Raw genomic sequence first — 12806 nt, forward strand, 5'->3', positions numbered from 1 at the left:
AAATTGGCTGAGTAACTGTGGTCCTGACAATGACTTTTCCTGAAGTGGCACGACCATCAACGGCCAAGCCAACCCCTTCAAGGAATGGTCAGTATCTTTAGCGTTGTCTTGTGATGAAAGACCAGACAAGAACTTTCATTTCTCATAATTATGAACCCCTTTTTTCCACCCATTTTTAAAAAAAAAAAATTGCATGGAATTTCTCATCCTCTACAGTTTACTACTCATTCTGTTTTTACCTTTATTTTTTTAACTTTGTCAATGTCTAGAATTAATTTGAAACTTCTTTAGGTGGCATTATAGTAGTGATTATCACGAAATGACATCGATTAATTATAGCATTTGGTGAACACTTTGTCTAAATTGGTTACACCAAATTAAGGAAACATTACAACACTTGCATTTATGGACAAATAAGCTCAATGTATAGTGGAGAAATATATACACTCAATTCCATATAAAAATCCCAAACATCTTTATGTACTAAAGAAAGGTTTTTTTTTTTGTTTTTTTGTGGTGAGAAAGAAAAAATAATAAACAAACAAAAACAGTTTAATTTGCACTCCAGATGTATTTCAATTTCCTGCATCTTAAAGAAGAAGAAGAGGAGGAAAAATATGATAAAAGCTCAAATATTTTTTTTTGTTTAATTTCATATACATGATCGATCTAAGTCTAAGCTACTCATCCACAAGACACACTAATAGTTTGAAGAAACTGAATTAGTTCTCTTCAAAGAAGCAGAAGAATTCAAGAACTCAATGCAATCTTCTAAAGCCTCAGCTCTGTGAGAGTCCATAGGATCCGATACCGAACGACATCTTGTTAAATTAGATGATAAAGATGATGATGATGCTGAGACTTTACCTGAAGACCTTCTCTTGTTGGACATTGAGCGAATTGCTTTAGCCACCTTAGCCCTGAGGCTACGGAGAAATCCCATGGGAGAGTAGTATTTCGAATCCTTTGGCTGCAGCCTAAAACTACTCCAAATCCCGCCGGCCGCCGCCACCGCCGCAGCCCTTTTCCGGCTTCTTCCCGGCGATGATGATGCTCTGTATGAGACACTGCGTTTGAGAAAATCGCTCATTGGCATAGTGTTCACTTCAGGACTGAAATTCACCCTTCTGTCTTTTCTTGACATATTTTGTAATAACCAACCAAATATATTGAAGGTTTTAGGGGAGGAAAAGAAGGAGTTGAGACTTGAGAGATTAATCAAATATTTATAATGAGAGAAGAAAATTGTGACCATAAATAAGTGAAGACAGTTGGAAATATATAGGGTCTATATATGTGTGTATTATTTATGATGATTTAATATATTGTAAAGGAAATAAAGAGAGGAAAAGTAAAGAGAGAGAGAGAGAGAGAGAGGATTGGGGTTTCTTATGGGAAATAATATATGGTGTATATATATAGGTGGTAGTCTTGGGTGTTTTGTGGAAAGTATAGGTTTGTTTGACTAATGAATATATATATATATATATATAGCGAATAGCTAGCTAGCAAAGATTTTGGGTCACGCAATCACAGCATTACCATTCGTATACGTGCATGAGCCATGCATATGAAATGCACGTGGCGTACTTTACTATACTCTTTGGAGCATATTGACTAGTAATTTCATTACTCACACTGGTCTTAACTTAATTTTGGCTCATAAGTCTTATAGTCAATAGTACCAATACAATTGACCGTATTAATTAATATAATTCTCTATCTTCTTTGGACTAGTTATAAGAAGAAATATACTAGTATTAGTATATATATAGATACATATACATACTATAACACTACGATTTTGTGCTTATCTGAAACAGTGGATCATCAGTAAAATAAACATATTACGCACATCAAGAGAAAAAATTGAATTTGTAAAGACATTACGAGATTAGGAAAACAAATTGTGGTCAAAAGGAAAAGAGAGTAGTAATGTGGTGGTGGTGTGTGGAGCCGGAAAGAGTAGCTAGAGATGAGAAAAGGGTGCAATTTATTTTTTCTTTTAATTTAATTTCATTTTTATTTAAACATTTGATACCCTTCTCATCAGGGCATCGCTTTTAATGTTGTCGTCTAGGTCCTACACATACTTGATTATATATCATAAATGGATCTCTCTCTCTCTCTCCTCTTTCTCTATTCTAGCTTTTAGAATCAAAAACTCTCGAATTAATAATGGGCCCTTGTGGTTTTAGATCAGGGAGAAAAAGAGAGAGAGAATCTGTCTGAATATATTAGGGTGAGGGGCCAGAATGTGGGCTTGGCGTGAATATTAGGGAATTCGAACTTTTTTCTTCTTTTTTTTTTTCGTTATATATATATATATATATATATATTTATAGGTCTGTATGTATAGTCTCCTTTTGCAGAAGGAATTGGTGTTTAAGCAGATTCTACTGTCTAGGATGGTTCTTTTTGACTAACTGCTAGTAAAAAGCCTTCACGCAGTTCCCCATACTTGGAGTGCACTCCTTGGTCAAAAACTCTTTTTTATACTTTTATCATGTTTATCTTTTTATATAGTTTGTTACTATGCAATATATGATATAGTACTCTTGGAGGTTGGTTGTTGCATTATTAGTAATCACTTGCTACAAACAGAAATGTCAATTAGTGACATTATATAGTTAGTAACATTTACTCTAAAATGTTACAAAAACAAAATTTTAGTGATACTAAGTAAAAAAAAGTAATTAGATCGATTATAATAAATAATATAAAATTATATTATATATATATTCTGTTTAGAATTATATGTGTATGTACAAATTCCTATAAAATTGAACCGATTATTAGTCTTTTAAAAAACATCCAAAGAATATTACCATGAGGTACTATATGGTGCCTAACATTACATGATATGTGGCGACACTAAATATGCTATAAAGCAATACTTAAATGCAAACCTATATGTTATAATAGTATAAATACCTTACCCAAAACTACTTATTGTTATTGTTAGTGTTGTTTTAAGAGTCATTATTGATTATTGGATTTGAGAAATGAAAAATATGAGTGAAAAAATGGCACTAGCCATCCTCAATATATTTGCATGTATACTTATATTATGTAAAAAAACATGAAATTTTAAGATATATATATATTTATATATGAGGCACTCTTAATGATTATTATTCATAAATGGTTACTTTTTCAAACTTTTGGAAGAGCTACTTGATGATATGATAGTCATATATTTATTAAATAAAGAATAAAAACATCTTATTTAATATTCGTTCTTCATTCTTGATTCATTCATTTTATCCATTCCATGAGAAATTTTTTTTTTTAAATTAATGTGAACATTATCTTTCCAATTAATGTTTATTACTTAATTAATCTAAAAAATTTAAAATTATTGATTTTATATATTTTCATCATTATTATAATTATTCATCAGAAAAAAACTTGTTTAGTAATTTATATGGTCATGGATAATAACAATTAAGAAGTCTTATACATATATATATATATATATTGCAAAATTTTCCTAAAACTATAAAATTTGGTGAATTTTTGGTCATGAAACTTCCCTTAATATTAATGTATAAATTTATATATATATATATATATATAAATTTATATGCATTAACCTGCAATTATTGTTACAAAAAAATTGAGGGCCTCCCTAACCCATCATGCCACTTAAGTTTATACGCATCATTTAAAATTTTAGAAAATAGAAGAAAAAAATGAGTTAAATATTTAATAATAAGTTGAGTTCAAGTGGTGATTTGTCTAAATTATTTTCAATAATGTTGAGCGTAAATACTTGAAATATGACCAAAAAAGAAAAGAAAAAGAAATAGGAGCCTTGTTATACACATATTATAAACCAATGTATAATATATATATGAGTACAAATTTAAATGCCATATCATATCATAATTAAATAACATAGAAATTTCATTGAATATAACGAAAAAAATATAAAGATGAGAATGAGAACAATGTTGAACACTATATATGAATGATAGGTACTTTTTTGAAATATAGGATTAGCTTAGCTGATTGGCAAAAGGAACCTATTTTGTCAATGGAATTGCTTTTTTGGTTTATTATTTTAGAGACTAATAATCACAAGAAAATATATTAATGATCACTCTCACGGGATTTGTTCCTATAGTTATAGTAGTTAAGCTCTTCACATCACTCACCAATGAGAGTATGTTGACTTTAGCACATTGAGTTTGGTTTATTATTTAGTTGAAGGTAATATATAATCTCCTTTAAATTTTTTGAATAATTTTTTGCTAAAAAGCATGTTACTTTTATAATTGCATTTAGATTGATCAAATAAAGAACATTGACATTATGGAATGGCTTTGTAGAAAATCGAAAAGAGATGATGCTACATACATGCACCTTAAGCACAAATATTAATGCTACATATGTATAAATATATATATATATATATATATTTATATATTGCCAACAACCCGTTAACATGATCTACATGATTTATCTATACATCCACAAAAGTATTCTATAAAATGAAGATAAATTATATATATCGGCGGTCAATGGTGATTACAATATATATAATAGAAAATTCCATATATATATATATAAAGATATATTTAATAGAGAATAGTGCGGTTCGATTGTTTCCACTTTGTATTATTATGTATTACCTATATATTGATGATGATAATCATTTGTATAAAATATATGACATAATGCATTACTAATGATGATCTATGTGTATATTTGATATCACAAATAGGCCCCATAACAGTGCTATAAAATGTAGCAATATCTTAAATCAAACAAAAACACGATAATACAGCTCTCGAGAATGGGTTCAATTTCTATTTAGCATGCTTTGGATTCTTCAAAGGTCTCAACCTTCAAAAAAAGATAAATAAACCCATTTCACTTTTGAAAACTATTGTATAGTAAAATTATAGGGTTTTTTTTCTCCTTCAAAATATTATATATTATATATATTTGTAATGTCTAATAAGAAATTTACTGTCTTTGCAAGTCTTTTAAAAAAAAATATGGTGTCAGAATTTAAAAAATATGGTTATTTATTTAAAAAATACAGTTTTCGAATCCTATACTAAATTTGCAAATTAGATATTGTAGTTTGAATCTACATTGAATTGATCGAATGTAGGTACTAGCAACCTACACAAGTAAAAGAAAAAAGTAGACCATAAGAGCATCTCTAATGGAGTGCCAAAAGTTGTGGGGCATTTGGCACATGTTAAAAATTATGTCAAATTTGGCCCACAATATAACATGATGCATATTTTACATCACCATAAATTATACATTTTTTTATTTACTTTTACACTATTTTTTATTATTTTATTATTATTTTTATCTATCAACATTAAATGCTAGACTTTTAACCTTATTATTTTATTATTATCTTTATCTATCAACAATAAAATATAAAGTAAAATTATTACTTTTTGTATATTTTCAATAAATATAAAATGCGAATGAATGAAATATTAATTTTTGCATCAACTTTTACAATTGTGCATGTGAGCACAGTGCTAAATATTGTGTCAAATATATTACATATTGATATTTTGTACCAAATATAACACAATATTTTCATCTCCCATTGGAGATGGTCTAAATGTCTTGGCATATTAAGGTGGCGCTAACCAATTAGAACTTTAATATACAATACATAGAAAGAGTAATGATATGTGCACACATTTTTCATAGCGTTTATGTTTAGTTTGTATAAAATATTAGGGACACATTAATTACTACACACACTTATGTGGTAAATTTTTTTAACCAATTATGTTTAGTTTAAATGAGTCCCACTAAATTAAAATGATTTTCCATAACTGTGTGTAATGTTAAGGTGTGAAAGTGTAACTGTATATATACATGGCCGACCTGTGAGCATTGGGGGCCCAAAGAAAATTTTAGTATTTTTATAATATTTATATATAAAATGATATTTTTGTAAAATTATGAGACTTTTTTGTATGAAAAATAACATTTTTAAAAAATTGAGCCTTTTTATTTGGGGGCCCTAGGCATAGGCCTGGCCTGTCTATGCTTAGGAAATATATAAGAGATTAGAGAGACCCCGCCTAGTATAATAGTGGTGTGCTTGATTGACGCTCATCGGGGAATGGGCTTTTAGTAAGAATTCTAAAGAGAGTAACCACATTTTAGGAAATCCTTAAGAATTTGGTACATGTAATCTTCTTTTGCTTGCATTTTTGTTTGTCTTTCCAAACATTATGTTTATGTCACGTGTGTCATATTGTTTAGGAAATTTTACAAAAATGTCTAAGATTTAAGAAAAAAATACTAAAAATATAGAGTTTTAAAAAAATTACAAAAATACGAAGTGGCATAATCATAAATATGGAGTGTTTTTTTTAAAAAAGTTTACAAATTATTAATGTAGAAGTTGAAATCTTCAATAAAAGAAATCGACTGTCATGGCATTGACAACTTGTAGAACAAAGACAAACAAGTAACCAGGAAACCTTGGGACACCAGGGTGGTGCCAGCTGAAGGCACTCCGAAGATCAAGTCAGTAATCTTGTAAATAAAACAGCAGGAAGAGTGAAATAACAAGTAATATATAAAGTGTAGAAATAAAGTATGGGATCTAAGAGATCAACAAGGGTTTGGGAATCAGAATGTGACTTTGAGTATTGAGTATAACAGTCGTGTCTTAGGAAGAGTTTGTTCCAGTGGCTTTAAATCAACCAATCTTTTTAGCTAAGTATATCATGTTAAGAGTTTCCTGGTCCAGGGTTGATTGATGGCACTAATACCTAGTGTTGGACATATGCCCTTAGTTTGAAGCATTCTAGAACAATGTAAGCGAGTGATGTGGGCATTGTGGGTAATTGACTTGCATCAGATTGTTGTCTTGTCCCTTGTGTTGTATTTGCTTCAAATTGAGGGTTATTTCGGCGTTTTACGAGAGCTATTTTTAAGCAATAGAATTACTTTTATTACTCAGCACTCATAATTGGATTTTGCTGAAGCACTTGAACTTAATAGACGAGTGTAGTTTTCAAGTTATGAAAATTTGATTTCACTTCACTCTATTTATGAGTTGAGTCTTATCATTGTGGCTTGGTGTTCTTGAAGAGCTTGTGGTAATGAGTACTCGGATAGCAGTTGAGTGAATATCCTGTCATGAGCACTTGGGCACATAAGTTAGACATTTAATCCTTAGATGCGTGGGGTAATGAGTACTTAGCTTGAATTTGACAGAGCATTCAAATTTGAGCTCTAGAATGCATTGGGAGCACTTAAATTTAGTTGTCGAATGTTACTTGCTGATTGTGAATTTGAATGCAAGTCTTGTCCCCAAGTGCTAGGATATTGATTCGAATATAAGCAAGTGTGTCTGAGTATAACTCAAATTTCTGTTTTGTTAATCACTTAAAAAGAATAAAGTTCTTGAGTGGTTGGATGTTATGTTGATTTAACACCCGAGTTGGATGTTATAATTGATTTGTTGAATTAAATGATAACCTTAGCAATCAGTTTGAAAATTGACTTAAGCAATCAGATTGAATGGTAACCTTAGCAGTCATCTTTGCCTTAGCATTCAACTTTGTCTTAGTAGTCATCTTTGCCTTAGTAGTAGCCTTTGCCTTAGCAGTGGGCTTTACCTTAGCATTCAACTTTGCCTTAATAGTCAGTTTGAAAATTGACTTAAGCAATCAGATTGAATGGTAACCTTAGCAGTCATCTTTGCCTTAGCATTCAACTTTGTCTTGGTAGTCATCTTTGCCTTAGTAGTAGCCTTTGCCTTAGCAGTGGGCTTTACCATAGCATTCAGCTTTGCCTTAGTAGTGGGCGGGCGGATTCCCAATAGCAAGATTGGTGTGAATATGTGGGGGCCGTATAACCGCGTGTTATTTTCTTGGGAAATTATGAACTTCATGATTAAATGTTGCCTTGTTTTATTTTTATTTGATTGTAAAGACTATTTTTTATTTTTCTTAAACCCGGGTTATGTTTATTTTAAATTATCAATAAAAAAAGCAACACATTTTACGATTTATTACATTTATTTTTCAACATCTTTCTTTTCTACAATTATAGCTAGAATTTAGGGTGTTACACACACACACACATATATTAAATCACATACAATCAGATTAGAGATTACCTCTTGTAGCCTATCAAGTGTTCTCAGATCTTTTTGTATAAAATCCATGATCAACCTATCCAAGTTCTGAAAGCTCACACATTGATCTTCCAGACCAATCCTGAAACACACAAGGACGTGTGTGGGCACGTAGGATTCAAAATGTTGATTTATGACTCTCTAGAAGTACTCAACATATGAGATCGGTTTGATAGAGATAAGATAAATTGAATAGTTTTATGGTTTAGGAAAACTATCGCTTCTGTCTCAGAGAGAGAGTCTGACAATCTATGAAAAACAATTGCTTGAAAAATATCGTTTATTTTTAAGTTTATACAGATAATTAACTAATTTAATTAATATTTATTTTATTTAAATAAAACGGATCAGTTATAACCTTATTTAATTATTTAATTTAAATTATATTTAATAAAGAATAATTAAATAAACAAATTATTTGAAATTCAAAATTCAAATCCCAATGACAGAAAATCCCTATGTGTGGCGCCACACTCACTGTATAGTGAGTGTGTCAACCACACCATTAGGGTTATCCCTAATTTTCTCATTTGTTTATTTAATTCATATTTAAGACAATATATTTACCCCAAAATAAATATTAGTTAATTCAAAATTAACCTTATCTTAAAATATCAGTTTTAAATAAATAAATAAATAAAAATCATAGTCTAAATAAGATATTTATTATTCTCTCTTTATATATTAATCCAAACAAGATTAATATTAATTTTAACCTATAGTTTTTCAAAATAAAAACAATGTAGTTAAATAATTAATTCATAATTAATCAATTACCTATAACTATCACATAATTATTTTCATGCGCTGGAAAACTAATTCCTTTGCAATTAAGTCATTATCTCTGCAAATCTTTCTTTTGACATCCTTACCCTTGACAGTGTAGGACAAACGTGATCTGGGGACCATGGACCTATAATACGAAGCTCTAATATACTATATTATTAATTAAACTCTTTAATCCTATAATCTTACTTATTAATTCCATGATTACTCCACTATAAATATGGAATTGCACTCTAAGTATTTATAGAATTATATTTACATAGTTTTCTCTTGTAGTCCATTTATATAATCAATAAATGTATTTTTGTCCTCCATTTATTGGTTCGTTAATTAGAGCTGGTCAAAATTATAGTTTTACCCTTCTAATTACCTATTGATCCTTAAGTACCATTAATTCACTAGTGAATAATTAATCTATAATCAAATTATAGATTTGAGCTCAATAACTATTCAATTCCAAAATTAACCCTCAAGGGAACCAATATTCGATCAGTTAGGAAAGTATGGATACCATTATTGTAATTCATGTTCACAGCCATTCGTGATATTGAATCTCCAAAACAAAATTCATTAGCCTCATTATACTAAGAAACATTAACGAGTGAATCAAAAGATCCAATAAACACAAACATAAGTTCATGAATACTCAGGATTTAGACCCATCAGCGAATTATCATCTATTATGATAAGAATCAAATCTTTATGTCAAACGACAAGTGTATAAAGATAATTAATACTTATCGGTCCTGTTATATATAATCTCTATTATATACAACACCTTTACTAAGATGTCTATCCATAATAGTAATCCAAATCTAGATCACTTGCGTTCTGTATGATTAGTAAACCGCACTAGTAACCATTCATTAAAGATTCCATACTTTAATATGTTACTGTAACATCCTAATTTCTCATAAATTATTGAGAACATAACGTTGAATCATAATCATAAACATTGCTCTTTTATTGAATAAAACTTAAAATAAAAATATATGGATCCATGGTTTTACAAAAATAAAATAACTGTCTTTATATAAAAATGAGAAACATTAAATAAAACTTAAAAAAAAATAACATGCTTTATTAAAAATAAATAGGCCCGCTTGATCTTCCTCGATTATATGGTCCCCATGAGTACATCACGAAGCTCCTAGGTCTCATTCGCCACCGACCTTTCTATCTTTAATTTCCTGAAATTACAACATCATAAGGGGTGAGCTTCTAAGCTCAGCAAGGAAAATACAAACAAGAGTTAGTCATATAATCATTTAATCAACATATCCTAAATTACACAAGATTCATAACAAAAACTTATTTATACTAATCATATCATATCACAAAACCATAGGTCATATCATAGCCTAAGTCCTAATCATAAATCATAATCTAAGTCATAATCATAGTCATAAATCATAGGTCATAAATCATAATTGTAACTATAGGTCATAGATCATAATCATAACTATAGGTCATAATAACAAGTCAGATATAATAAAAAGATAAGTGCTTATAGGGGTGGCAATTAGGTCCGTCATACACCGGAAAAAGTCCATCATACACCGGACATCAACTTAGGTTCGTCATACAATTTTGGCAACCGAGCCTACCGGACATAAGTCTGTCATACATCATTGGACACCTTATGTCCAGGCACACTTACCCATTTATTGTACCTGAAATGTTAGGTCATACAAAAACATAGCCTAGATCATAAACTAAACTATCTAATTTTCCTTACAAAAAACCGAGATATTGGAGACAAGAGTGGGATTGGAACCTCCTAAAACAAAACATAAGAAACCATAAGTCCTCTAGAGAAAAGAAGATGAAAAGAAGATCTAAACCATTAGAATAAAGACGTACCAAAAACCTTAAGTTTTAACAACTAGCCAAAAGTCATTACAACAAGTTAGGTTTTGAAATAAAAGGAAAGAATAAGAAGAATGGAAATGGACTAAACCTGAAGATTAAAGGTACCTTAGATAGCTTAGAGCTTTGATCTATACCTCAAACACTAAAATCACACAAAATTTTACTTCCCAAGTGTTTAGAAAATCTTAGATTTGAAAGCTTTTAACCCCAAAACCCTAGTGTTTCTCTCTAGAACGAACTTAGCAGCTTGAAGGCACTGAAATATGCTTGAATGATGAAGAGAATGGCTGAGTGAAGGGTCCTATTTATAGAGTTCAAGGAGTGAAACTAACTCCCATTTCAATGAATAAATAAATGATTAAAAATACACTTTTTGCTCAACAGATGCCCAGAACTCGGTCAAAAATGTTCAGGAACGAGTCAAAGTTGTTGAGGGCTGTTTCTAGTTTCGGATTTCACGAAGATTAAAAAATGGCTATTGGAGCCGATATATCGCCTACACCATAATCCCGAGGGTTTGTGGTTTCGCTCGTGCGAAGTCGACGTGTTTTCCGTATCAACATAGGCGATATATCAACCCCTATAGCTGCGATATATCGGCATACGCTGATATTTTAAACACGTTTTTGCACACTTTCAGCACACTTGAATTTGTTTAAACCACTTTGACTGAGTAAAATGTGATCCTAACAGATGAGGGGAGGTTCTAGACCTTCTAGATCTATCCTTTATTAATTTATTCATCCAAAATGCTTAAATCCTTAATAATCATACATGTGACAAGTGTCACATTCTTAATTATTCTATCTAAACCTTAGGTTTATAATAAATAATATTTCTAGGACCAACTATATTAATCAAACCTTATGTTAAAATTAATATTTCTAACCCACAGGTTAAACTTATAAAATCCATAACTGTTTCTACGAGTTTCTATCTAAATCCTGGCTTTGACCAATATCCACGAAAGCTAAACTACTACTGCAGCTGGTAATCCTACACTCCTACTACTGCTACTACTACTGCTGCTACTGCCACTGCGACTAAAACTACCATTACCACTACCACTACCACTACCACTACCACTACCACCACCAACCACCACCACTACCACTACCACTACCACCACCACCACCACCACTACCACTACCACTACCACGACTACTACCACTACCACGACTACTACTACCACGACTACTACTACTACTACTACTACTGCTACTGCTACTGCTACTGCTACTGCTACTGCTACTGCTACTGCTGTTGCTGTTGCTGCTGCTGCTACTACTACTGCTGCTACTGCTACTGCTACTACTACTGCTACTGCTACTACTGCTACTGCTACAACTACTGCTATTGCTACTACCTACTACTACTACCGCTGCTGCTGCAACTACTGCTATTGCTACTACCTACTACTACTACCCCTGCTGCTGCTGCAGCAACTGCCTCGTCCCTCATATATTTTAACCATAGGGACACTTTTGGACCTTAACTCCTTAGTTCCCCACTCTAGAACGTGTACTGGCGGTTTTTCATAACTGAAATCTTGTTTTAACTCCAAAGCCTTGTAATTGAGCACATGGGATGGATCTGATATGTATTTCCTCAACATCGATACATGAAAAATGGTATGCGTTTCAGCTAATGATGGCGGTAAATCCAACCGATATGCTACATGACCTACTTTGTCCAATATCTCAAAAGGACCTACAAACCTCGGGCTTAACTTTCCTTTCTTTCCGAAACGCATAATCAACTTCATCGAAGAAACCTTGAGAAAGACTTGATCGTCTACTGAAACAATCCACCTCTTAGCGTCGGCATAGCTCTTCTGGCGACTTTGAGCGACAATCATTCATTGTCTTATCTCTTCTACTGCCTCAGTTGCTTCTCTTACAGCCTCGGGTCCTAAATATCTTCTTTCACCAACCTCATACCAATGAAGTGGTGATCAGCATTTCCGTCCATATAACATCTCATAAGGTTCCATGCCCATCGTTGC

General features: G+C 31.4%; 1 protein-coding gene across 1 annotated transcript; it reads right to left on the reverse strand.

Annotated features, from left to right (window-relative positions):
• Positions 1–320: 320 nt before the first annotated feature.
• Positions 321–1390, reverse strand: LOC133801151 (uncharacterized). Its single transcript, XM_062239307.1, has one exon. It carries the CDS (start codon positions 1253–1255, stop codon positions 701–703), a length of 555 nt encoding a protein of 184 aa, XP_062095291.1. The 5' UTR covers positions 1256–1390; the 3' UTR covers positions 321–700.
• Between the last annotated feature and the right edge of the window lie 11416 nt (positions 1391–12806).

This window comes from Humulus lupulus, chromosome 9 (genome assembly GCF_963169125.1).
Source record: "Humulus lupulus chromosome 9, drHumLupu1.1, whole genome shotgun sequence".
NCBI lineage: Eukaryota > Viridiplantae > Streptophyta > Magnoliopsida > Rosales > Cannabaceae > Humulus > Humulus lupulus.

What these genes read in the sequence shown, in the direction of transcription:
- LOC133801151 (XM_062239307.1), bottom strand. Translation starts at nt 1,255, where the DNA reads ATGGTCACAATTTTCTTCTCTCATTATAAATATTTGATTAATCTCTCA.